Below are 27,975 nucleotides of genomic sequence, written 5' to 3' on the forward strand. Positions count from 1 at the left end.
AGTAGTCCTCAACTTACGACCGGTTGGGGGTCGCGGCATTAAAAAGGTTGAGAACCACTGGTTTATAGTGAGCCCCGAGGAGTGTCACCTGGTTTTGCCTTTCTTTTTGTGCAATCGTATATGAGTTTAGTACTTTCATTTCTGATGACCCTAATCTCTTACAATTTAGATCAAGATTTTTTTCACTTATTGGTGACTTAGAACCTTTCTATAATTGTTGAATGAAAAAGAATGTCATGGAAAGTAAGAAATTTGTGATGTAACAGAAGCTTGCCTCTATTCACTCAGACCGTATCAACATATATGATGGAAAAATCTAATTTTGGTTTCTTTATCATGAATGGAGAGTGTTGGGATTGCAGCCAAGAAACAATTAAAAGCTTTTACTATAGGAATAGCAGAAAAAACTAACATAAATGTATATAAATGAATTAATCTTTAAGATAAAACATTCCTACATTTATCTGTTGTTTTACAAGCTATAAGATACAGTGACTTAAGAATTGTCATCTTAATTCTTACCTTGTTTCTTAATTTAACTTTTTTTTTTTTTTGTCAGATTCATTGTCCTTAAAAGATATTTCTAAAATGACATTACTGGTAGTTAAAGGCTGTCCATATAGGAACTTTCTATCATGATTAAATAATCTGAGCAGATTAACTCAGGTTTTATACAGTTGGCCATGTAGGAATTGGTTACTTTATTTCTGCTTGAGAGGAGTGTGGCCAATAGGTACATACCTGAAGAGTAACCTAAATATGAAAAGCTGGTTCACATTAGTAAAGTTAATGTTAAACTACGAAGTATGTTTAGCGTGCAGAAGAGAAAGCTGAGAGGGCCTGATAGCTGTCTTCAGATATTCACATTGTAGGTTTGGACTAATTTTCACTTGGTCCAAACAGTAAAAGTTAGAACTAATGGGATGAAAATTCAAGGATGTAGATGCAGATTAGAGATTAGGAATAAGGTAGTCCTTGGTTTATAACCATTTGTTTAGTGACCAAAGTTTCAATGGCACTGAAAAAAGTGATCAACTGGTCCTTACACTTGTAACCAATGCAGCATCCCCACGAACACGATTAAAATTTGGGTGCTTGACAACCAGTGTGCATTTGCAACAGTTGTAGCCTACTGAGGTCATGCGATCACCATTTGCAATGTTCCTAGCTGGCTTCCAGCAAGCAAAGTCAACTGGGGAAATCAGACTCACTTAATGACTGCATGATTTACTTAACAACTGCAGTGATTTGGTTAGCAGCAGTGGCATAGGAGGTTGTAAAATTGGACATGACTCGCTTAACAAAAGAAATTTTTGTCTCAATTGTGGTTATAAGCTAAGGACTACACGTAATTCCTTACAGTAAGAGCTGCCCACCAGTAGAATAATTTATCAACATGGAGAGGTTTCTTTCCCTCTGAAGTGGTTTTCAAAAAGAAGCTGGATAAACATCTTTCAGGGATGGTGAAAGGGAGTTAGACCTGATGACTTCTTAGGTCCTTTCTTACTCTTTAGACTTCTGTTCTTCTCCTTGGAAGAGGTGAAGGATAGCAACCAGTAATACCTTACTGGTAAATAATAACTCAAACTACTGTAAGCTATTTGAAAGACCACAGCTATCGAATATTATATAATCCTAGATACATATACTCAGAAATTATTACTCCCAATTAACAGGCAAAGGGCTGCAGTATAGATGATTAAAAATGAAAATTAATCTAATAATCTTTTACTTAATTGTAATTTACAGCTGTTTAGTAACTGAATTCTCCTGGAAGTATTGACTTATCATAAGCATTGGTTAGTTACTTTACTCTATTCACAGGGAACAAAGTACTGAAAAATTTGACCAATTCCATCCCTCTTGAAACTACAATATATCCAAGCCGACGAAGAAAAAAGGATATTTCCTATGTAGAGCCTAGCCTGAATAGGTTAGTTTTGCATTTTGTTCCACATAGGTTTTTTAAGTGGGGTGTACAAACTGGATGTTGTTTTCTAGATAGGAAGTCAGTATAGTATTTATAACAAATACATTTTTTTTCTGCAGAAAATTGAGGCGTGGTGACCCCTTTACAATTACTGACTTCCTCAGTTCCCCTATCTACAAAACAAAAAAGAAGAAATTGACAAAAGGAACTGAAACGTCCAGGACACCCAAGAACATTAAAAAGGAAATTCAGCCTAGATTTAGTGATTAGTATTTAGACAAAGAGCAACACAATTGTTTCCTAAATAATGAGTTTTTTTCTTAATTTACCTAGTTTTAGCTACTTAATTTTAAAAATAAAATTCTTTTTTACAAATATTTGTTTCTCAAACTAGGTCTGTTGAATTACATCAGATTTATTAAGATGCATTGGAAGACCTATATGTAAGCTTGGTAAAATGTCAAAATAACTAGAACACCCAAAATCAGGTATTCTATCTTCTTACATGTCTTCTGTATTATGATCATTATGCTTATTATTTACTGCAACAAAAATGTGCCTTTCAATTTTTATACAATAGCAGGGGAATAGAGTAATCCAAGTACTGTACAGGAAAACAAGACAAAGTCAAGACATTTATTTTGGTTGGAAAGCAGATTTCATGTAATCACAACTTTACTGATTTTGGCCTAAGACATAAAATAATAAAAAAAATCCTTCATTAAATAAATGTTCATATAGAAAACAGTGTAAGAAAAAAATAGAAAAAATACTTTATGGAGAAGAGTTATTTTGTTGTGTAACAGATTAATGTATTCAGAGAGTTTGGAATAATGTTTCAGTAATTGGTATAAAATTGTTCACTTAAATGGGTAGAATTGTAAATGGTATTTTAATATTCAAATGAATCTTATCTTAGTTCTCAAAGAAAGGATATTATAGTTTAGATTCCACTGTATTTTAAAACCTTGAATATATAATCAGCACAGCTTTATTTTTGGGGGGGAAGTAACTATCTTTTTTTTTAACAGAAATATTGCATGAGGAGAAAGTAGTAACAGAGTTTTCCCAGTGAGGAGGATGTTAAAATGTGTCCTACTTCAAATCTAGATCTACTTCTTCAGAATTTGTTGTGGGGACAGGCAAACACAATTGTACCACATTTTTCAAGATGTTAAAAATAAGTTAATGTGATTTTTCCATCAATGAATAGGTCATGAAATGGTAGATACACTTCAAGGTAAGTATAAACTCAGTGAAGGCTTAAAAGCTACACTTTTTGCAAAGGCTTATTCCTATGTATTACTTTCAATTTCCTAATTTTTTTTTAAATTAAATGGGCATCTGGTGTGTCACAGAGTATTTGAGTAACACTCTTCCCTCCTCCACAATCATTTAACATTGTACTCTTCTTTGAAAATAGTTCCAAAGAATTCAAAATAGAATAGTTAATTTTGAATTCTTGTATGCAAACTTTTTATCTGGTTTACCTAATCCTTTTATATTTCTCATGTGCTATGTACAACATGATAAATTTTCTGGATAAAATGAAACAAATCCAATGTGTTGCCCACATACAATTTCTATCAAATATTTTTTTAAAAAAATAGAAGATTGCAATTCTGTGCTTGGTTAAGAATGGGAACTGTTGGACAGGAAAAAAAAGGTAAACGTGAATTGAGCATCCTGGAGACTGGAAACCATGTTCCCACCATGGTTCCCATCTTGGTATTTTGCCTTCCATTAATGGGTGTTCTGTGTTGATAGTTGTGTACATTTTAGCGTGAAAATGTACATCAGCTTTTCAATTCTGTCACAGGTCCAACAGTGATGCAGTGTAATCTGCACTTCCAATTTTTTCCAGGTTCTTAGGGGACAAGAGATGCTCATATCGGTACTTACATATCAAGATGGTACTGTTGCCCTCTTATACAAGAGCTAGATCTTAGTCTGTTGTGCACTGGGTTAAAACTTATCCAGCCTTTTTAAACTGAATATTCTGTATCCTTTCAAGTGGCAGGATAAATTTGAAAGTTGCTGAATTTTAAGCTATAATTCACAGATCACAGGACACAAGGATGGGTATTAGTGTTTATTTCCTGCTTTAAAAACCAATGTTACCGCTGACCCAAATTGGGTGACAAGTTAGTTTGAAATGCTCCATTGTAAGCTACATGTGCAAGCAGAAAGCAATTTTTCCTTCTCTTTAGTTAGCTCCCAGATGTAAGGAAATTCAAGGATTGTTTCTGCCTGTATTGTGTATAAGACTGTGTCGTAGTAAAGCTTCCTGTAAAACATTTTTCTCTTCCTTCCCACCACAAGTAATTAAAATCCTCTTATAACATTGTCCATATCAAGCTGGATTATATTTTTCAATTTCATTAAAATGATTGGTCAGAAGGATCTTCTGCATTCTGTATATAATGTAATGAGGAGTTAGAAAGTAAAATTCTTAAAAATGACTTAATTTAGAGCCCCTTCCCCTTCGACAAATATTAATTTCTCTAGGGGTTCTGGCTGACCAGGAAAAAGCTATTTTCCATAGAGATGAACATCAATTCTGCCCTTCCCTATGTCTTTCCTCCTCTCTTAACATTACAGAAAGCTAGAGAGTGGGAGAGTTTGATCATTACATTTAGGTTGATTTCTTTTTGAAGTGCTACCTTTATATATATATAGTCATTCATCCATCCATGAGATAGTTGTCTTTCCAGAGCAAATACTTCAAGCTCTGCTCTTACAATCTTGGCTGAGAAGATAATTTTGTCTTCAAGTTTTCAGCAAGTTTATCCATGAATTCAAATGTGTTCAAATAATCGGAGCGCTTCACACTGTGATTAAAACGAAGCAAAACAATAGTGTAAATTCAAGAGTATAAGAAATGCTCTAATGTATCTATTTTTTATACAGGTAGTCCTTGACTTACAATTTGTTTAGTGACCGTTCAAAGTTACAACAGCCCTGAAAAAAGTGACTTATGACCATTTTTCACATGACTGTTGTAGCATCCCCATGGTCATGTGACCAAAATTCAGATGCTTGGAAACTGACTTATATTTATGATGGTTGCAGTGCCTGAGGTTATGTGGACACCTTTTGCGACCTGACAAGCAAAGTGAATGGGGAAACCAGCCATATTAACAACAGCAATTCACTTAACTGTGGCAAGAAAGGTTGTAAAATGGATCAAAACTCATTTAACTGTCTCACTTAGCAACATAAATTTTGGGTTCAATCATCGTAAGTTGAGGACAACCTGTAACCAATAGGTACATGTGTCTTACATTTTCAAAAAACTAGTTCTGTCTCCAATTTTTAAAATGAGTTTTGATTTGATTTTTATTATTAGACAGTGTATTTATTAAAAATTTCCCAGAAGCAGATAGGACATGTTAGCCATCCGGAATCATTTAGGTGAGATGGGTGGCCTATACATTCATTAAATAACTAAATGAATTTTAAAACATTTTAAATATTCTGGTATTTCTTTGAAACAGATCACTTACTTAGGCAGCCCTTTAATGCAAGCAGACAAGTCTTTTGTCATGAAACCAGCTTCGATTGTCTCTACACAGACATCCTCCAAGGCTGAAGCAAAATTCTGGAGGTCTTGGTTGTTATCTAATTTTGCTCTATGAGCTAATCCTCTGGTCCAGGCAAAGATGGATGCTAGGACGATGGGAAGAGAGAACTCAATTAACAACATTGTTCAACTAGAATCTGAATTGCCTACATTATTTTTTTTCCATACTCTCAGTCTAAAAGATAACCTAACAATCTATATTGACTGTTCAGTATGACTACTGATAACATTCACTGAAATAATTCCACTTTATTCTCGAGCAGATTTTAGAGAGTAACCTGTGGTTATATAGCCAAAGATGTTGTACAAATTTTCCTACTTCCCATACTCGGAATCTCTTCCTAGCGTTCATAAGATTAACATCAGTTAATTAATTAGAGGCTGGTCATCACACTTTCATTCCTGGAAGCAAGTTTCAGTTTAACACCATAAATGATGTAGCAATAGTCACATACACAATGCAAACATTCCACATTTTTTTCTGTAAACTGATAGGCCCATATGATTAATTCCGAGGCAGTTCTTTTGCTAATAGACCTTTATGATTTCAAGGGTTCATTTGAGCTATGCTGTGACATTCATTTAAGACACTAGGTTAGACTGGGGGTGGTAGAACCCACTTACCTATGGGATTAGTGGAGGTTTCTTGGCCTTTCTGATGCAAGCGATAGTGACGAGTCACTGTGCCATGAGCAGCTTCAGCCTCAACAGTTTTGCCATCTGGGCATATCAGGACACTTGTCATCATTCCCAAAGATCCATAACCTAGACAGGAGAATGAACTAGGCAATTAGTGTTTTTGAAAATGTATCACTCCTAGTTTGGCAATTCTTGACTGCAACAGCATTAAGAAGCAGACAGAGCAACTAACTTGACTACTTATTTTTATCTAAAATGCTAGGTAGACTACCAATTTGGAAAAAAAAATGATTATCTGGCATTACTGATAACTGATCTTGCTATCAAATGGAAAGCGAACTTTTTTTCAATTTCATTCTTGTTTAAGGATTTTTAAAATTATCATTAATCTCCTTTTTTATTTTACATTGAGTTTAGTATGGGGTGATTTAAATGTACAATTTTCCAATTCAAGGCTAAAAAAAGTTGGTTACACTATACCTGGTTTGATTCAAACAGAAACTGTCTATACATTTTATAAAGAGAAATATGCCTTTGCAGAAAGAAGTGAGTAAATGTATTATCACACAATAATTATGTTATCCCCAAAGCAAGTAGTGTTAACTTCACTTGGAAAATGTAGCATGTAAACCAGGCTTCAGACATTAACAAATCCAAAAAAACATCAGCAGTATTAGGGAAGAGGTGATGTAGACCAAATGCTGAATTTTCAGTATTTATATTATTCTCAAAAAAGAACAATTATAAAACTTTAATTATGAACTGAAGCTACCTAATAAATTATATACAAAGCTCTGTTCTGTAAATTTCCTGAATATGTTAATTGTATAATTTTAATGGCCAACATTAAGAAAATCATATGGTTGCCCAGTAATTTTGTAACAATGAACTCTAACATGAGCTACATATAGCCATTCTGTCAACACTGCTAACATCAGATGTTTTGCATTGACAACAGATGAAAATGTAGCCATCTTTTTCCCTTTCGGTTTTAGAGTTAGATAATGCTGGGGGGGGGGGGATGTGAATGAGAGTCTAGCTAGACCAGGGGTGTCAAACTTAATTTCACTGAGGGCTGCATCAGCATTGCAGTTGCCCTGGGGGGGGGGGTGGATGTGGCCAGAGTGGGTGCAGCCTACTGGGTGGGCGTGGATGGAGTGGGTGTGGCCAGTTCTATATCATTCGTGTCAAGGGTGCCTATGGGAGCCTGGGCAGGAATGGGACAGATCTGAGGGTCTCTGGCAGAAGGGGGTGGGACTGGGGCAAGTGCCAAGATGGCCACCACAAAATTGTACATTGGCTCCCGGTTGGTCTGGGCCAGGGCCAAGGCAGCGGGGGCCGTTCCCTCACTGTTTCCAGGATGGCTTGGCAGGCCACATGAAACCACTTCACAGGCCGCATCCGGCCCCCGGGCCTTGCGTTTGACATGTCTGAGCTAGACATAACAACACTAAACCTAGCGTGAGAATCAAGGTTATTGGGCCCAGAGCTGATAAAGAATTGGTGGGCTGGAGAACTGGAGAGGAAGCCTGAGCTTCAAGCTAATTGGGGAATGTGATTTATGACTGTTCATTGGAGGAGGGAATTATGCTTTCATATTATATGCCCAGGGGAGGGGAATTCAGTTTTTGGCTTCGATTATGTAGTGCTGATATTATGCTACTCAAATAAAAGCTTTAGGTAAACAATGCCTCGAAGTTCTTTTGAAAAGTTTCATCAGTCGGAACCATGACATATTCCTTTCCTTTTCAAACAAGGTTAGCTCCTTAACAGTGATGTATAGGTAGTCCTTGACTTACAATAGTTCATTTAGTGACAGCATTGAAAAAAGTGACTTATGACAGTTTTTCACACTTATAATAATTAGTTTATTGATTAGCCCATAGGCCATATCAATACAAAGTTCCAAACATATATTAATAAAATCCTATAAAAACAATTTAAAATGAAATTGGAGTAAAATACAATAATTTAATATATAGACAAGTAAAATAAGAGAAAATTATATTTCAGTATCACCCCTACAATCTATGCTGATCTTATCCAAACCATCTTACTCAAGTACTCTGCAGTGTTAAGTGTTGTTTTCAGATTCTGGCCACATTCATGGTGATGTGATTGAAATTCAAATGCTTGGCAACTGACTAATGGCGGTTGGAGTGTCCTGGGATCATGTGATCAGCTTTTGCAACCTTCTGACAAGCAAAGTCAATGGAGAAAACAGATTCACTTAACTGTGTTACTAACTTAACAAGGAATCATTGTGATTCACTTAACAGCCTTAAGAAAGGTTGTAAAATGGGTCAAATTAAGAAATTAACTTAACAACTGTCTTCCTTAGCAACAGAAATTTTGGGCTCAATTGTGATCGTACATCGAGGACTACCTGTATTTGGAATTATACTGTTAGCAGGAGCACCTAAAAGTACAGTATTACATTGCATCCTTTTACAAATTTGAGTCAAATAATTGAAGTTCTGGAGTATACTGTAGTTCAGCATCATTGCCTAGGTGGGATGATGATAATCTACAGTACATCAGCTGTTTGCTAGTGCTTGTAACCTATTTGCCTTTCTATGTAATTTAAATTCCCAGGTGGCACTACCTAGTCAAACCTAGCTGATCTTGAGAAAGATAAACAACAGAGCGCCTGATTGTTCCTTGGATACAAGTCCTAAGGTTATAGGCTAGATAAGGAAGCAGAAAAAAGCATTCTAGATGATGACAATGGCTAATTTCAAGACAATTACATGGACATACCCATGTTTATATCAGGAGTGAACTTTGGATTGAAGGAATCTACATTTCATGTAATTTAAAAATGAAAAACAGATTTAGGCCATAGGTTCTCTCTAAATCTCTGATAGGCTCCAAAGTTATTGCCATAAAGGGAAATATTTAAATGTCTGGAAATAAATTAGTTTATGCCATTAGGTTAGCTTAAAATGTCATGAATATTCTTTGGAATATAATCTGGAGTTTAAAAATCATTAATTCTCATCGGTCGAGAATACTGTACCTCTGAATGTACACATGCAACAGTTACATTCTTGCAAATTCTTTAATAAGAACTTGTTTATTCAACAGTGTTTTAACCTATACTTAAACATTTATTTAAAATGTGAGACTTCAAGGAAATATGGTGACCAAATATTCTTATATGAAATAATCCCTAGAGCCTATCAAATCTTCAAATGCAAGATGGTAGCAAGAGTTACAAAAATTGAAAATAACATTTAGAATTGTTTGTTCTTAATATTTCAAACTTTTAGGCCAGGGGTCCCCAACCTATGGTCTACGGCCGGGCCATGGGCTCTTGGCCAGCTGGCTGCAGAAATGGCTAGATGGTGCGCGCATGCGTGGGCGTGCATTTCCCCCCCGCTAGTGCCTGCGGCCGTTTGCACATGTGCACAAACAGGAATGCTAGAATGGGGTGGATATCTGCAGCCCATTTGCGCATGGGCCACTAGCCCAGGTGGTTTGCGCTGCCCATTTGTGCATGCGCGAATGGGCCTCTAGCCGCTGTGGGGGTGCACGGCCGTTCGTGCATGCACATGGTGCCAATGCATGCATGAATGGGGCAGTTAGTGCCGTGCCAGTGTGCGTGGCCCCATGCACATACACACTAATTCTGAAGCTGCTTCTTCCCGCCAGTCCTCAAGCTCTGTTCTAGGCCATCCAGTTTCAACAATTCTGGTTGGCTTATTTAAATTAAAAACTCAAACCCAAAACATGATGTCATCTAGAGACACACACACCCCTTCATGAACCTCATCCAAGGTCTAGGGAAAGAGCCTGCCCTTTGGAATGAGGATCCCCCCTAAAATCCAGATAGATTCCAACTTGATGGCATTCTAGGGGGCTTTAAGCGCCTGGATCTTCTAGATTTTGGATTGGAGTGGTTGTGACCCTTGCTGGGTATATGATTCCTATTCTATGTATTGATTGGATCTGCCATATGTGTAATGTTTTATGTTACTTATATATTGTCTACTATTTTGAGTGTCAGTCTTGAGTTGAATAGTACCTAAATTAAATGAATCAATACATTAAAAAAAATAACAATCTTTTAAAGGCTGCAAGATAGAAGCCACTGAATCTCCAGGGGATACTATTCCAGAAGGAAAGCACTACAATAGAAAAGGAGCAGATAAGTCCCAACCTCCTGGGTATGGCTCACTGTACAGCTTAATTGATGGCATGAGGACCAAGCTAACTCTACCAGATCTTCCAGGATTGGCAGAAAGTATTGGAAACAGTCGCTTAATAACCAGGCCTATGATCTGTAGGGCTTTCATGAATTGGAGGGCAGGAGGAAAGAAGAAAAGCAGCTATTGCCTTCCTATCTAGCTTTAGTCTTTGCAGAGTCATTTGGTTGGCCTTTGCTGGAAATAGTGCATTGAGCTGACTTAAAATACAAAACTAAAACTTAGCAAGGTGATTCCGTTTATATCCTGGAGCACTGGGGAACTACCAGAGGGCTGGAAAAGAGCTGAAGTAGTTCCCAGCTTCAAAAAAGGAAAAAAAAATGGAGCCAGGAAACTACAGATCTATCAGCCTGACCTTAATACCTAGGAAGATCTTGGAAAAGATAATCAAGCAACGAATCAGTAAAGACCTAGAGGCAAACAAAGTCATTGCCAAAAGCCAACATGGGTTTGTCAAAAACAGATCATGCCACTGAAATCTTATTGCATTCTTTGACAAAATTAGTGGACCGGAGGAATGCTATGGATATAATTTACTTGGACTTGAGTAAGGCTTTTGATAAAGTAGACCACAACCTACTATTTGATAAGATAGAAAAATGTGGGTTAGACAGTATCACCACCAGATGGATTCGTAGCTGGCTGACCGGCCATACTCAGAGTGTGGTCCTCAATGGAACCGCATCTACATGGAAGTGTGTAGTGGAGTGTCCCAGGGCTCTGTTCTGGGCCCAGTGCTCTTCAACATCTTCATCAATGGGTGAGGGGATAGATGGGGAACTCATCAAATTTGCAGACAACACCAAGCTGGCAGGAATAGCCAACACTCCAGAAGATAGACCTAAGATACAGAAGGATCTTGAGAGACTTGAACATTGGGCGCTATCTAACAAAATAAAATTCAGTGGTGCAAAAAGTAAGGTTCCACATTTAGGCAAGAAAAACCAAATGCACAGGTATAGTATAGGTGGTACCTTACTCAATAGTAGACAATCACTTAAATATGAGCCAGCAGTGTGCTGCAGCTGCCAAAAAAGCCAACACAGTGCTAGGCTGCATTAACGGGTAGAATCAAGATCACATGAAGTGTTAATTCCACTTTACAATGCCTTGGTAAGGCCACACTTGGAATACTGCATCCAGTTTTGATCACCACGATGTAAAAAAGATGTTGAGACTCTAGAAAGAGTACAGAGAAGAGCAACAAAGATGATCAGGGGACTGGAGGCTAAAACATATAAGGAACGGTTGCTGGAATTGGTATGTCTAGTTTAATGAAGAAAAGGACGAGAGATGACATGATAGCAGTGTTCCAGTATCTCAGGGCTCCACAAAGAAGAGGGAGTCAAGCTATTCTCCAAAGCACCTGAAGGCAAGAAGCAATCTAGAACTAAAGAGAAATTTCCTGACAGAACAATTAATCAGTGGAACAACCTGCCTTCAGAAGCTGTGAATGCTCCAACACTGGAGGTTTTTAAGAAGAGACTAGACAGCCATTTGTCTGAAATGGTATAGGGCAGACATGTCAAACTCGCAACGTCACATGACGTTGCGTGACGTATTGGGACTGTTTTGCCATTGCTGGCAATGGGGTGGGTGCGGCTTCTACATGACGCGTCCAGCCGTTGGACACCCCTGGTATAGGGTTTCCTGCCTGGGCAGGGGTTGGACTAGATGACCTCCAAGGTCCCTTCCAACTTCTTCTTGTTGTTGTTGTTATATTTGTAGTCATACTGTGCAAAACTATAGATCTGGCTGGCTGGTTATCATGTTACCAAAACACTTCTACAAACATTAGAGGCATTAAACATACCTTGGGCAACTGAGTCAGATTGCACATCACCATCATAGTTCTTGCATGCCCAGATAAATCCTCCCTCAGACTTTAGAGCTTGAGCCACCATATCATCAATCAGTCGATGCTCATACCAGATGTTTTTGGCCTCAAACTTTGACTTGTACTCTCTGGAGGGGAAAGAAAACTGAATATTACCTGTGTTTGGTAATAGGTCTGGCATATCTCATGCTTTCAAAAACCTTTCCATAAAAAGAAACTAAGAGAAGAACTTTAAATCCTTTCACTACAACATTTTCTTTTTGTATTTAATATCATCTGAGAGGTGGGCATTTTATGTTTTGTGTTTTCCAATATAATGAGAGTTGTTTTAAGCAACTAAGGACAGATTGGAAAAACAAGTTAGTTTAATTCAGAAACTTTGTGAACCACTCATGCACAGTAGCAAATATTCTGCTATCAACTTTGCTGCCCATCTTTCTTAATTCAACATTGTTTAATTTAAAAAGTACATAAACATTAATGTGAATATTTAGCCATTATTGTCACTGAGCACAGGTTGTAAAAATAGACTTATAGAAAACATCCTGATTTGCAAATTAATATCAAGCACAGCCAGCTTTCTGGAGGATAAGGGGACGCTTGAAATAAAGGAACTGCCATATAGAGGGAAGCAAAGAAATTATATTTGTATGTGCGTTTGTGTGCAATCAGGAAACTAAATGGGAGAGTTTAGGCACCCATGTATCTATAGCATAGAGGATTTTTTTTTTTAAAAAAAATGGGTTTGTTTATGAGCAGTCCCCCAAAAGCAGTTTTCTTAATTTTATATTCATAATCCCCTTCTGTTCATAGTTCAATATGCATAATCAGTTCAATATTTTCTGCATGAAATTTTGAAGAAAACATTTTAAAAAAGCTTCTGAGAATAAAGTTTCAGACTCAGGAATTAATACCCCACTATGAAAGTTTACAAAAAAAATAGTACGATTTTTCTAAGAGGTATCCTTGCAAGTGAAAATACATAGTAAAACATTATTATTATTATTATTATTATTATTATTATTATTATTATTATTATTATTATTATTATTATTATCAATCATCGCACAGTCAGCCAGATGTTCAGACTGGATTTGGCATTTTGTCTACATTATTATTATTATTATTATTATTACTTGTCGTAGATGTCCTGAAAGATATCCTTAAAACGTCCATCGTATTTTTTCAAAATGGTATTTTTGGTGCTCATGTAGAGAGGCCAGGCTTTAGACAATGCCATCTGGAAAGAACTGTGGGCAAAGTCCTTGATGGATTGGTCAAGGTTATACATCCCCAGAGCCACACCTCCGCAGCCTGCATCACCGAAAAGAGAAGCACGAAGTGAAGAGGAAGTAACCAAAATTTTGCTTACTAAAAGCACAAGACTTTTTTCTTTCATGTGAACAGTATTTTCAAGGGTTCAATGATAACCAATTCATGTCACTAGTCTATTGTACATTAGCTATCACAGATGAAAATTTCTTTTTGTCATGTAGCCATACGACTCCAAAAAGAAGCAGCAACTCTTTACTACATGTAATACCAAGTTGCTAACTGATGTTCATATCCATTATTATTATTAGTGTATGCATTATTACATTAGTCAGGAAAGTATAGTGTATTGTATAATAATAGCTTGGCTGCCAATTTACCAGCTCTGTTGTAGGACATGCTCGCATGCTTCCCAGGTGCGCTACAGAAGGCTGAACTGGCTTCGCACCAGAAAGAAAGATGAATGGCTCTTCCTGCAGCGTTATCCAAAGCTCCCCTCCCTTCCGGGAGCCACCTCATAAATAGATGCCACAACTGGGAAGGTTCAGAGCTGGCCAGAATCTGACTGCCTGCATGGAACACCAACTCGTCTCCCCACCGATGTGGTATCTATTTATCTACTTCTATAGAACATGTTTTTGAACTGTTAGGTGGACAGAAGCTGAGTTGAGTGACGGGAGCTCACCCCAACACGCAGTGCTAGGACTCAAATAACTGGAACAGAGACCATCTCCAGTGTCATTAAGCCAATCAGCTACTGCACCTCTATTCATATCCACGATTCCAAGTCAGAATAAAACAAGAAGTGCAGAAATTAGAATTCACTTGCTTGTCATATGCAATCTTTTTAATTGGCTAAAGTTTGCAGCCAAGAAACAACGGGTCCCTCATTTCCTCTAAATCTGTAGCAAATTATGATGAAGTACATCTGAAACCTGTTGAACTCTCAAAAGGAATATGCCACTACTGAGCAGAATTAGAACTAATATGAAGAAAGACAGGCCCATGTTGAGCAAAAACTGGTTCCCCAAATTATGCAGAACAAATCACACACTAAGCCAGGAATGTCAGTTTAAAAAAAGGCTTACTGTATTCATGAACCAATTCCTATTTGGCGTGATAAACTTATTCATAATGTTACTGCCATTACAATGGTTGCAGCATCTTGTGATCACATGATCGCTATTTACAATCTCAGATGGCTTCCAACAAGCAAATTAGAGAAGCTGGTTTAGCTTAACGACCACATGATTCATTTAACAACCATGTGATTTGCTTAACAACTATGGTAAAAATGTTCATAAAATCAGGTCCAGTCACATAACTCGCTTAGTGATAAATATTCTGATCCCAATTATGTCGAGAATTACATGTACTTGTAATGAAGATGGGAAGTTTCTGTCTCACACTCTTTCTCTTTATTATTTTTTTCCTTTCTATTTCTCTATTTCCCCCTTTTCTGCATCTTTTATTTTTTCAGTTTGTATTAGTTTTTATTCTAATTATAATTTTTAATTAAATTACAATGAAATAAAATTAGTAAATTAATAACATCTACAAAGAAAAAAACCCTCTCCAAAATCTTCATAAAAATAGCAAAATCCAAAGGTAAAAACCCAGAAATGAACATTACTATAGCAATGGTAGCAAAATAACAATCAGTAATAACACTGGTCTATTGTACAGGAGTACTGTTAGAAACTATTAGGAATTACTACCTGGAAGCTGTTAAAATTATGGATGGCTTCTAATTGCCAAGTTGAGAAGCATGTAGTTACATTAGCTGGGAATGAAATACCAAAGATATAGTATGCCTGGAATTTTCAGCCACGCACCAGCTTGTACTTGTTACTCAGTACAAGTTGGCATACAGCACGCAACTGTTATTCATGGCTCCAATGTAAAACAGTATACATACTACAGCAATTTTATTGGCTGTACCATAACCATCAGCTATTCTTTATTTCTTAATGCATATTTTATTAAGTTGCACAGATATGAAACGTATGTCTATCAATTAATACTATCATATTCTGCTGATTAAGGTAAAAATATATAGGAAACGTGAAAGGAATTTGGTTCACAGCCTATATAAATGAAGTGTCTTATTTATATAAAGACCAGAATGCAAAAAAGCAATTATATTATTCCACACAAAGAATCTGTAGTATCTTTCACAACCTAAAATGCTCTTGGTCATCACCAATAAAAATAAGGAATCTAGTCACAATGTTATGGATAGGTGAGTGTCAGCCTTCAAACTGTCTTCAAACAGGATTTCTCAAGTTATTATTACTATTATACATATATCACCTTTGTAATATGATAAGTCCCCCTAAATGTTGGAAGTCTTCTCCTAAAGTACAATATTCAACTAGGTAAGTCAATATTATGTTATCTATGCCCAACACTGGTCAAAACTGTGTAATTCAGAGAGGGGATTCAGAAATGGGAGACACAGAAATTCCTTGGATATCACAAGAGTACTCTCTGTTATCCAGGTTGTTATCCTCCCAAGCTGCGTAACTTATTACTAAGACTTTTGTAATTCAGGCATAAGATATGATAACACTTTCCATAAAGAATGTAAAATGTCAGATGTAAGGGATCGCAAGGCTACCTTTGTATTTCTTCCTATAATGCCTCACCCCCTGCTCCATTTTTGACCTGTTTCTATAGAAATATACCTCTCTCACTTCAGAGATTCCTTATTTCAACATTTCAAAGGAACCTGATTATGAAGACTCTATTTGTACCTCTTTACCATAAGCATTTTCCAGATTTATCTTTAAAGCAACCTTTCCCAATCAATCTACTTTTAATGTATTTTAAAGACAGCTTTCACTATTTCCAATCCAAGATCAGGATGGTTCAGAATTATAGGAATTGTAGTCCCGTACACTAGAAGATATATTGGGGAAGACTCTTTTAAAAGCACCTGGAAAGCCTGTGAAGATATCCTTTACCAAGCATCCATTAGAAGACTTCAGTATTTGCTTTTCTTTTCTTCTTTTTTCAAGTATAGGCATTGCAGAATTGATTATGAATTGTGTATATGAATTGTAGAATTTCAAGCTATATTTAAATTTATTAGATTTGGTATGGCTATCCACTCCAGAAGACTCTGCACGACTTCTATAAAGTAAGGCAGATTTAAATGCAATAGGTTTCACAACCACCGTTCCAACAGGTTTCACAACCACTGAAGTCAGTTTTATAACTTTGTGCAACATTAAAGCAATCTTAGATCACTCTTTCAACTGTTTTTTTTCTACTGAAAAAAGGGGTGGGGATGGTGAAAAGGATAAGAGAAGCAATAGTGATAGCAGAATCTGTTAAAAAATCCAGGAAATTTCTTTCTGCACATGTCTTACACTGATCACCAAGCACCGATTTTATGAGAAGGCAACAATTAGATTTCTCATCTACCCAGCAGCGGTGGTCAGTTCCAAAGCTATATTGTTATTAGTCCCTCTACATTTTCATTTCCAGATTAGCAGCTTGGAAATTGGGCAAATAGCACTTAATGGAGGCTTAGATGTCATGGATTCCAGCTGCTAATCTCTTTTCCATTATTTAATAGTTTGATCCCAAAGTGCCAATTATCTAATTCATACAAAAACTTGCAGGAAGATAACTGATTAGTATACTATCATTTCTTGTAGTCTTCACCAATTTTTCAGACAGCTATTTTTTGGATCAACACTTTAATTCAAAATACCTACTTTCAAAATTATGTACCAAATAAGTTACAGGTTTGCCTCCATCTGTTGGTGTGTATGTCATCTCTACTTTTCCAGGGCCAGGAACCACAAAATCTGTAGCTCTGTACTACGAAACAAAAAAAAAACAAGAGTGCCAGTTTTGATCAAATGTTCTGTCATAATACAATATCTATAATATGGTATATAATAATATATCATATCTATTTGGAAACAATTTCTATTGCTGTGCCCTGGAGCTGTGGGAAAGAAGAAAACTCCTTGAATGGCTTCTTATAGTGAAACTGGCAACTTCAGTGCTGTTTTGAAAGAGGGCTCAAACTATTTTAATCATCAGCAAAACCTGCAATTTGCTACTCATCTATTCTAACCTAAATGCTATTACATGCATGTTTTATAACAATTCATATAGTGCTGTAAACCTGATTGCATTTTGCTCCCCACCACGTGTATTCTCTAGTCAAGATTTCTAATGGTGATAAGAAGTCATGCAAGTTAAAGGATAAACATAAAATATTGTTCAAGATACTCACTTGGTCACCATAAGCATGGCGGCCAATAATAATGGGTTTTGTCCATCCAGACACTAATCGGGGGATGTTTTTGCAGATAATGGCTTCCCTGAAGACAGTGCCCCCCAAAATGTTTCGAATGGTTCCATTAGGTGATTTCCACATCTGTTTTAGCTTGAATTCTTCTACCCGCTTCTCATCAGGGGTGATTGTAGCACACTTGATTCCTACATTGTACTTCTTTATAGCTTTAGCAGCTTCCACTGTAACCATGTCATCTGTTGCATCACGATTTTCAATGCCCAAATCATAGCTGTAAAGAAAGGTCCCCAATAAATGACATTTAATCATAACCACATAATCGCTTCATTTATTCATGGTTCCACCTCCCAGATTTACACTGTACTAAGAAACTGTTTCTGAAGCATCCCTAGAAAGGAGGCAAATCTGGCCACAAAAATCCATGGAGAAATCTGAGATTTAAGTCCAGAGAAGGCAGCGCATTAGTAAGCCTATCCAAATTCCAAATGCTAATGGCAAAAGAGAATGTCTTCCTTTTCCAAACATTTTAAAACAGCTTTGATAAATCAGTTCCATACCAAAGGCTGCCAGAGGAAGCTGAAAGAGAGAGAAAGAGCTGGAGTTGTTTCTAGGAAAGAAAAGCTGATGTTTGATCTAGGTCAGGGGTAGGCAACCTCGGCTTTTATGACTCATGGACTTCAACTCCCAGAATTCCTGAGTCAGCTATGGGAGTTGAAATCCATGAGTCATAAAAGAGTTGACAACCTGGACTCCTAGTGACTTTATGGGCAATTCATAATAATTATTGAAAGACAATATCTCAGTGGTGTTCAACAGCCCTTCAAAGGGACTTTATTGTGTTTGTACTGCAAGTTGGACTCAAAGTAGAGCAATATCTTAACAAAAAATCTGCAGTCTTATCTACTGCCTTTATCTTCAAACTTCAGACTGAGTTGAGAGAATAATGCACAATTACTTAGTAGAGCCAGTAATTTTAATACTCTTATGGCAAGTTGAAGTGGGACAGAGTGTAGAGACAGATGAGTTTGTTGCATTGCTTGTATAATAATAGAGGGGTGGAGTGGAAAAAAGAATAGTTTGGATTCTGAGTCAAAAAAGCAAAAGAAATTATCTCTCATGGGTTATTAACAAGGATAATTTATTCAAATTGCTTAAGATCTAGACTGCCTCTTGGGTAAACTTCAACAATTGCACAGAATCTTATACTGGTTATATTTTTAAACACTGAAAAATGTTTTAGAAATATTACAAATAATATTTAAAGCAGACACTGTTGTCTTTGGATGTTAACTTATTTTTCTGCTGTCTCTTAATCTACAGTTCACATAGCATAAAAGTGTTGCTTTCATTTTTATTACTTATAAGCAATCTAGATTTGTTAATTGAGTCATGTCCAATTTTACAACCTTTTGCCACAATTAAGCAAATCACTAGAGTTCGTGAGTGAATCATGCAGTTGTTAAGCTTCCCCTACGGCTTTGTTTATCAGAAGCCAGCTGGGAAGGTCTCAAATGATGATCATATGATCCTGGGATGCTGCAACCATCATACAGACATGCTGGTTGCCAAGTGCCCAAATTCTGATCATGTGACTGTGGCACTGCTGTGACAATTAAGTTTGAGGATCAGTCATTAAGTCACTTTTTCAATGCTGTTCTAACTTTGAATAGTTACTAAATGAACATGTATAAGTTGAGGGCTACTCCCAGATGGCTTCTGGATGCAATTCAAGATGCTGACTGGAACTACAAAGCATAGTACTAAGCTATTTTTGGGACTGCCTCTGTCCCATTGTTTCTACCAGCAAAGAAGACATCAAACAATGTCATCATCTTACATCCTAGAGTTATGCCTTCTCTATGGCAGGGCTTTTCTCAGAGATCCAAATGTTCCTGATTCTGTTAGCTGAAGGGCTTGCTGTTTTCTCAGGTGTCTCAGTCAAGAGGGTCAGGTGAGCCCTGCTGTTGTGGATGTGCATTTTCTGTATTGAAGTAATTTGTTTTATCTTTGGGTGTCCTGGCTTATATGCTGTGGTTTATGTTTTAATACTTATAGACTTCCTGGAATCACTGTTATGAAATGGGTGGCATATAAATAATTTAACTAAATTTGAATGCTGAAGTTTATTAGTGGCCCGGAGAAAGTAATCTGCAAGAATTTTATATAAATGGGCAATTTCAAGAAAGGATAACAGGAAAACATCACTAATATATGCACCAAATTCTACATAAATCAATGTATTGCCCTAAATTGTATAGATCCAATTGGTTAAAATATTTGCCCTATTAAGAGGTCAAAAAATAAATAAAAATATGTAATAGAAATCAGATCCCAGTAGTATTTTAGCAGCTTCAGCACTTGCAAAACAACACATCTTGTTAGACAGGTGATTGCCTACCTTCCTTTTGCCCTCTGGGAACAAAGTATGAGAGAAGTAGGCAAAAGTTCAAAATGTGCTGGCTTTCATTTATGGCTGACGCAATTAAAAGAACTTGCTGTCCTTTTGTCAAGGGGGCTCTTTTAATGGCCTTGACAACTAATAGAACAGCCAACTGATTAAATGCTACATGATGTCACCTCTGCCACTGTAGCTTCTGTAAGTTTATGGAATATGTGAACTAAATGGAGTCCAAAGGAAAGGATGCAGGTTTACACCTCTCCACAGCTGAGTTGTATTATCTAGCCTTCTTTGAATTAGCAGAAAATTATATTAGCATAAAAGCTGTTGCCCCCATTGTCAGTGGTACCTAAGATTTTTGCGCTTCGTTTTCAAGTCATTGCAGTTTCCCGACTTCCAAGTTAATGGATTACAAAGCTTAACAGAGTTTATACACCTTCAGATTGCCCCTGGACTTTATGGGAATAAAAGGAAAAATGGTAACACAATATGGATAATTTAATTAAATTTAAACCTGTCACAATCAAGGCCTGGGATGAAATGAAGACAATGTAATGACAGAAAAAAGTGCTGTTGCCAGGATATTTCTATGTTACTGTTAGGTGCAAGTGAAAAGATTTAGGCAAAGAAACTCTTATTACTAGTCACCAATAACATTTAGAAGAGCTACTCAAAATTAAAACATGGGCCAAAGGGATGAAAAAAAACCCAGTAATCATCTAAAAACCAAAAAGATCAAAGGCAGGATGCCCACAGAGCTGCTAACTTGTGGGCTGGGAGAAATAGCTTTTATTAAGTAGCTATTTTTCATATGTAGTGATGGAATTTATTACATTTCTCTGCTGGCTATGGCACATTAAAAAAACACAAGAACAAATGGTGACCATTCAGTTAATTTGGTTAATTTAAAGCCACAAGACAGCCTTGAAATAGCTGGGCTTTGCAACAGGGTCTGAATGAATGCTGGCAATGTGAAAACAGATTCTTAACTTCAGGCCAATTCATGTACCTAAACTTTCAACTTTTAAAGCAAAGGTTTGGTTACGGAATGTCACAATTTGAAGAGCAAAGAGGCAGTTTTGAAAATATACACACGAAATATAAATAGTGATATATCTTCAGACTTTTTTAAGTACCAGAACTAACATTTAACAAAAACACACATAAGCTGCATTTTCCTCACAGTATAGAGGATATACCTGTGAAGATCCAGGTCCACGTAGGGAAAGATCAGCTTCTCCTTAATCAGTTCCCAAATCACACGGGTCATTTCATCCCCTTGCATCTCAACCACAGGGCCTCCATTAATTTTTTTAGACATTGTTAGCTAATGGGAAAAAAAACACAGGAAGTTCTGATTCATCTCCAATTCAATTTTAATTAAGCCCACAATTTGCTCTTAAAGCAAGTTAATTCAGTATAAGTGTACATGTTTTGTACTTCTTCTATATGCTTTATTGTATTGCCTGCCCCACAATATCAAACCTGAATTTTTACAGTTTCTTTGAAAGAAAGATATGCACATAGATACAAAATTATGATATGATGGGATATAAAAGAACAAAATAATTTTATTCTTCAAAAATTATTGGAGATATACGGAATGTAGTCACAAGGAATCTGCTTCAATAAGCTATGCAGTGAAAGTCTGTGATTTGAGACTTCCAGTTACAAATGGATCCAGCCCTGAATTTCAGCTGGATGTAACTGAGACAATTCATGTTTCAGAAATGGAATCTACATAGCTGCATGTAAAATGAAGTTACACAAATTGCTTCCATTGTGTGTGTGAGAGAAAATTGTCTTGTTAAAGCAAAACCAGGGAATTGAAGCTGAGAAGAGGATATCTCTGGTTATATAAAAAGACACTCAAGAACAAATACGAATGGAACTTAAAAATTGGAACTTAATGAATGTACAAGAAAAAAACACGAATACTGAAATATTGCAATAAAACATGAACTGAATGCTAGCAAGGAAAAGCATTACATGGTCAATTTCTACAAAAGATCAAGGTGAAAATGGATAAAAATAAAATGTAGGAATGGCTTACCACTGTAACATTAAAAAAAAAGAAATTGAAGGCTTGATTTTGGCTGCTCAAGAGTAAACTATTTAAATTAATGCAATCAAAGTCAGAACTGAAAAACCTGTCAAACTGATTCAAAGTCAGATTGTGTAAAAAAGCAAAAAAAAAAAACAGATTAGCTAGAGCAAGAAGATCACAAAAACTGATTATAAACAATATAACACAATCATCAAAATGATTCACTGGAACAATTGTAAAAATGTTCATGTACTAGTAATGAAAAATTGGTGGCAACACATAGCTGAAAAGTAATAAAAATCAGCAGGTTAAAATGTTATGGAATTTGCAAATACAAGGTAATAAAGTTTTGGCTTATATCACATCAGATTTAACTGTGGTTGAAAAGAAGAAAGTATGGATAAAGGAGGTGGCAACACCAAGGGACAGTAGACTAGAACACTGCTTCTTTGGGGCTGTCAGGGCTTAGTGGAAGCACCAGGATCAGCGCCAGGCTCCAACTGGAGCTCGGCGCTGATCCTGGTGCTTCTACTGAGCCCTGAAGAAGCACCAATCAGCTGTGAAACAGCACTGATCCTGGCACTTCTGCTGAGCCCAGAAGAAGCACCGATCAGCTGGAATGTTGCAGCATCTCCAGGGTCTTGTGATTTACATTCAGATGCTTGGCAACTGATTCATATTTATGACGTTCACAGTGTCCCAGGGTCATGTGAAGTGACCAAAACCTGCTGCAACCACCCAGCAGAAGGGGGAATAAAAACCAACCCCCCCTCCCCACCCCCGCTGCCAATCCTCAACAGAAATGCTAACAATGAAAACTTCGGATAGGAGGAAGAGTGCCAACGGGCGTGCAGGCAGGTGTCTTGCTCAGCTGTGGCTTGGGGGGCACTTTTTCAGTGTCATTGTAACTTTGAACAGTCACTAAGCGAACTGTTCTAAGTCGAGGACTACCTGTACTTTATCACTTTTTTCCTTTTTTGGGGGGTCATCAAGTTTTTGACACCTTGCTAGGTGACTGGTGGTACTCGGATGTTGCCATATCCTAAAAGTGGTACAATGGGTGAAAGGTTGAAAAGCCCTGGACTAGAAGACAAAGAATTGAAGAAAAACCTAAAACATTAAGATCTGAAAACTGAAGTTGAATGATCATGACATAAACCAACCAAGGTAGTCCCAGTGGTTATTGACACATTGGATAACATACCAAAAATTTTTGCATGATACTTACAAAATATGTATTGACAAAATTTCCATCTTTCAGTTACAAAAGGCCGCACTGGTTGGATTGGTATCAATACGTTACAACATCCTATATGTTTTTAGGAGGAACTCTGAGTATGAAGGCCAACACTAGCTAAAGAACTGGCAGCTGTGATTTTACATTTTTGTATATATAAAAGTAATAATATTTGCTCAGGTCCTTGGGAAGAACTCAATAAGTGTATAAAAATGCACTTGGCTGCTCAAGAATAAACTATCCAGTCTAAACATCTGACTGACTGACCAATCATAGAGATAATTTCACTGTGTATGGCTCCCAACTCCTAGCAACTCTGCGCTAAATAACTGTTTCTTTATTTACAGGCCACCTAGTAGCTGAATTATATTATTTATAAAAAAATGACTATACTATTAAGCCTTTTTGACTGCACTGAAAATATGATCAGCTCATGATCACTCATGCCCTAGTCATCGCCTGTATGGGTTACTGTAATGTGCTATACATGAGGTGGCCCTTGAAGAATATCTGGAAGCTTCAGATGGTGTAAAATGCCCCTAACTTTATACACATGTTATACATCCCTGCTTCATGAGCTGTACCGGTTATCAGTTTGTTTCTACAACCATTTCAAAATGCTGATTTTGATCTTTAAAGCCCTTCATGGCATTAGGATGGGTTATTTAAGGAACCACCTTTACCCAATTACATTTGCCCAGCCCATTAGATCTGGTAGAAGTGGTATGTTGCAGGTTCCATCTTTGAAGAAGTTCCATTTGATGGGACCCAGGACATGGCCTTTTCTGCCATGGCATCTGCCCTCTGGAACATTGTCCCCTATGAGATGAGATCTCTACCATCCTTCTGGAACTCCTTTAAAACCTGGTTATGTCAACAAGCCTAGTGATTGCAAGGAAATGGTAATTTGATTTTAGGGCATTGTTTATAACCTGATGTTGTGCCTTAACCTTTTATAGTAATATTGAATTTTTGTACTTGTACTTTGAATGTTTTTAAAATTGATTTCATGATTGTTTTGTATGACACTGAGTGTCACATTTGTGAAATGGGCAGTCATATAAATTTAATAAAAATGCAGGGCTTGGTCCCGATTGAGACTACTATACTCTGCATGTTTGGGGAAGCCTAAAGTTTTGCACTCCAGCCACCTGCTTATATAGCCAGGAGATTGTTTTCCTTCCCTTAATAAAGTCTGTTTGGCTGCTAAAGGGGCCCTTATATATTTACTTTCTGAAAATGATACCCTTCAGAGGAATATATTCAAAGAAATAAAATGCTCCTATCTGCCCCTTGACCTTAGCCAACAAAAAGCATAGTTTTAAAATGTTCTGTGGCCAATTGATAATCCCCACAGGTATTTGCTTACGAGTGTTGGTTACGAAAGAGCCATGACTTGGCAATTTTATCTTCATAAGATATCTAATAATGTATTTGCAAAATGTCAATGAAAGAAGCACATGCTGTGGGCTCCATTCTGAAATTTTTTTTTGTAGTACTACACAGTAGTACTAATGCACTGTTTGGGCCAGGCTACAGTCTAATCATGTGAGTATATAAGACTAGCACATTCCACAATCATCAAACTGGCAGAAATACCTATTGTATTGCTGCAAGATACATTTGAAAAGATATAAAAATATTTTCCTTATGAAAAGAGATGTTTTGAACATGAAATCAATAAACTGTTAAATTACACTATTAAATTTAACTCAGAGTTTATCACACAGAGATTGTAAATGTAATAAACTGTAACAAAACGTCATTTTAAAGCAAAGTATTTATTCCGGCATAATCTTTTCAAGATCAATTCTCTTCTCCATCATATAATGAAATGGCCTCTAATCCATCAAAATTTTGATGTACAAATGTAACTCATGATCATTATATACAATAGCCTGATTTGCATATTTTACTAATCCATCATTCATTTGACATTGGCTGGTTCAACTAACTATAACTGTCAGGGCAAAGCTGCTTAATCTTGTCCAATAAACCATAATGTGGCTTACTGCAAAATGTAAACCTGATTATAGTTAGTGCTCAACTTTCATCTGTTTGAAAGTTACAGCACCAGAAAAAAGTGACTTATGACCATTTTTCACACGACCATTACAGCATCCGCATGGATGTGACCAAAATTCAGATCCTTGGCAACTAGATCATATTTATGACAGTTGCAGTGTCCCAGGGTCATGTGATCCCCTCTTGCGATCTTCTGACAAGCAACGAGGAAGCCAGATTTATTTAACAACCATGTTGCTAACTTAACTGCTGTGATTCATTTAACAACTGTGGCAAGTAAGGTTATGAAATGGGGCAAAACTCATTTTAACAACCATCTCGCTTAGCAACAGAAATTTTTGGGCTCAATTGTGGTCATAAGTTGAGGACTACTTGTATAGATTTTCATTTGCCTGGGAAAATACCATCCATTTGCAAAATAGGTTCTCTTTCCTTATGTCCACCCTTAAGACTTAGTGCATGTCTGGGAAAGGGATTTGAAAAAAGGAGAGGTGTTGCAATTAGAAGAGTGCTTGCATAATGTTGGATGTGGTTCAGAATGTTGAAATAACCAGTATTCTGAAATCCATAATTAAACAGGCCTTCTTGTAGAAAAAAAAGACTAAGAAAAACACCTGTATGCAAGATTATAGTTCTCAGAGATATTTTACATATTTATTTCATTATTAGCTTGATGCAGAAATTGGATGTCTATATGGAACTTCACAGCAAAATCAGAGCAAATGAGGAAGGCTGTAGTGTAGAGCCTTTAATAACTGGCTGCTAAAATGACCCTTTTGTTTCCCAGGATTTTCTACCATTCTTTCCAGAACTATATCTTTACATATATCTGGTAAAACCAGTGGACTTCAGTGAAAGAAACCTTACCTATGCCACCTTGAATTATATAAAGTGGGATATTAATTCTAATAAACAAAATAAGTAACTTCAAATTAAAATGTTGATTTTGTTAGGATAGTGGCTAGGTACTGCCCATCTCAATCAAGCCAAAATTGGGACCAATTATTTTGAACGTTTCCATCTCACATTTTCATGGCCACACTTGTAATGGAATTGTTGGTTACCAACAAGCTAACCTAAATGCAGAATACCATAATCACATAAACCATAATCACATAATACCACAAAGCCATTATCTTACACAGAGACTTCCAAACTGATAATTAAGGAATAAACTGAAGTTGATTTTACCATACTGAATTTAACATTTCTGAAATCATTTAATTGTGCAAATATTACTATAACTATCCCACAATCCCACACATAAACCAGATTAGACTAAAAAAGGACAGATGTATCTATCTGGCTCTGTTATTCCAGGAGCAAGGCAGTTGTTACAATATACTATAAAGGAAATAGTCTGTAATCAAACATAACCAAACCAATATAAAACAAAACGTGAAAAGCTTTCTCAGCCATTTTGACTTGTACAATTTTCAGGGTGGGGACAAAGAGTCAACAGTGAAAAGCAACCAGAAACAGAAAAAATCTAACACATATAAGGATTTGTACAGTATATAAAAGAGGCTTTTCATATCATTTTTTTTAAAAAAGCTGCAGAGTCACAGACTAGTTAATTGCAGTAAAAACCGCAAAAAGAGTCGTGTAACCTTATAATATTTTAGTTTTTAAGCTATTTGTGGCTTCAGCGGCACAATAATCTTTGCCAGCCTTCAAGATACTGGACAACTCGTTGCTTTTACTAACCATTTGGAGCCGAGTAATCCATGCAGCCCGAAGAAGTGCAAGGCGAAGAAACAGAGGAGACTCACCTCTTTGGGCAGATAGGAATCACTGAACGACTTGGAGGACTTTGAAAAACAGGACTGGAAGATCCCAGGACGAGTAGGGCTTGCGTTGTCACTGCTCGTCTCGCTCCCACTGCCACGGTCGACCTCTTGGGCCGGGTAGCTGCTGCTGCTGGTGCTTGTACTACCGCCGTCGTTTTTACTCGGGGAGTAGGCTCTGCAATAGGTAAAAAAGAGCAGGTTTAAATGAGTCTGCTTGGGCTACACCTCCTCCCAGTCTCGGTGACGCCCACAATAAGGTCTGATACTTCGTCCCTCCTTTACTTTCCAGTTGTCCAATAGAGAAAATGAGGAAAACCGCTTCGCCAATGCGCTCTTCCCACGCGCTTGTCACGAACCAGCGAAGAGAAATGACTGGAGAAGCTTTGTAATTTGGGGGGGGGGGGGGAATACAGAGCACACAGAATAAAGAAGAGTAGAACAAAGGTGATTTTATCATGTTCCCGGGGTAGATCGGAGACAAGGACTGGGTGACACGCTAAAAATGCAAGCTAGATATTGCCGCGAACACAAATGCATTTTTCTTGCTCTCTCTGTCTTGCCACCACTGGCAAGCGTACGTAACCTGTCGCTTGGGCTCAATTCCTCGGATGAGTGCGGGATTGCGGGTTTAAGAGTTCGCAGAGAGTCTCCGGCCTCTGAAGGTTTAACAGAACAACGGCTCAGGCTTCAGATCCTTGAAGTGGTAGGATTTGATCCGGCTGTCCAAACAGGA

At 37.1% G+C, this 27,975-nt stretch overlaps 2 protein-coding genes across 3 annotated transcripts in view; one reads left to right on the forward strand and one right to left on the reverse strand.

Moving 5' to 3' along the window:
* LOC120312323 (shugoshin 2-like) overlaps positions 1 to 3,492 on the forward strand; it is a 49,626-nt gene extending 46,134 nt beyond the window's left edge. For both annotated transcript variants that reach the window (XM_039352896.1, XM_039352897.1), the window contains 2 exons: positions 1,825 to 1,933; positions 2,050 to 3,492. In XM_039352896.1, the coding sequence (XP_039208830.1) occupies positions 1,825 to 1,933; positions 2,050 to 2,200 (260 nt within the window). In that variant the 3' untranslated portion in view covers positions 2,201 to 3,492. The remainder of the gene's footprint in view (positions 1 to 1,824; positions 1,934 to 2,049) is intronic.
* Positions 3,493 to 4,009: 517 nt separating this feature from the next.
* On the reverse strand, positions 4,010 to 27,965 carry IDH1 (isocitrate dehydrogenase (NADP(+)) 1). The gene is made up of 10 exons (XM_039352905.1): positions 27,826 to 27,965; positions 27,225 to 27,417; positions 21,343 to 21,470; positions 17,725 to 18,016; positions 17,195 to 17,300; positions 13,334 to 13,511; positions 12,174 to 12,325; positions 6,138 to 6,278; positions 5,437 to 5,599; positions 4,010 to 4,761 (listed from the first exon to the last, which is right to left on the reverse strand). The coding sequence occupies exons 3-10, from the start codon at positions 21,462 to 21,464 to the stop codon at positions 4,668 to 4,670; spliced, it is 1,248 nt and encodes a 415-aa protein (XP_039208839.1). The 5' UTR covers positions 21,465 to 21,470; positions 27,225 to 27,417; positions 27,826 to 27,965; the 3' UTR covers positions 4,010 to 4,667.
* Positions 27,966 to 27,975: the final 10 nt, after the last annotated feature.

This window comes from Crotalus tigris, unplaced genomic scaffold, assembly GCF_016545835.1.
Source record: "Crotalus tigris isolate CLP2741 ecotype Arizona unplaced genomic scaffold, ASM1654583v1 scf7180000018485.2372832, whole genome shotgun sequence".
Classification (NCBI taxonomy): Eukaryota; Metazoa; Chordata; class Lepidosauria; order Squamata; family Viperidae; genus Crotalus; species Crotalus tigris.

Coding starts and splice junctions, on each gene's coding strand:
- IDH1 (XM_039352905.1), bottom strand. CDS start 21,464: ATGTCTAAAAAAATTAATGGAGGCCCTGTGGTTGAGATGCAAGGGGAT. Junction 13,512..17,194: donor TTTGGTACATAATTTTGAAA/GTAGGTATTTTG, acceptor TCGGTGATGCAG/GCTGCGGAGGTGTGGCTCTG. Junction 6,279..12,173: donor ATCTGACTCAGTTGCCCAAG/GTATGTTTAATG, acceptor TCTCCTGTCTAG/GTTATGGATCTTTGGGAATG.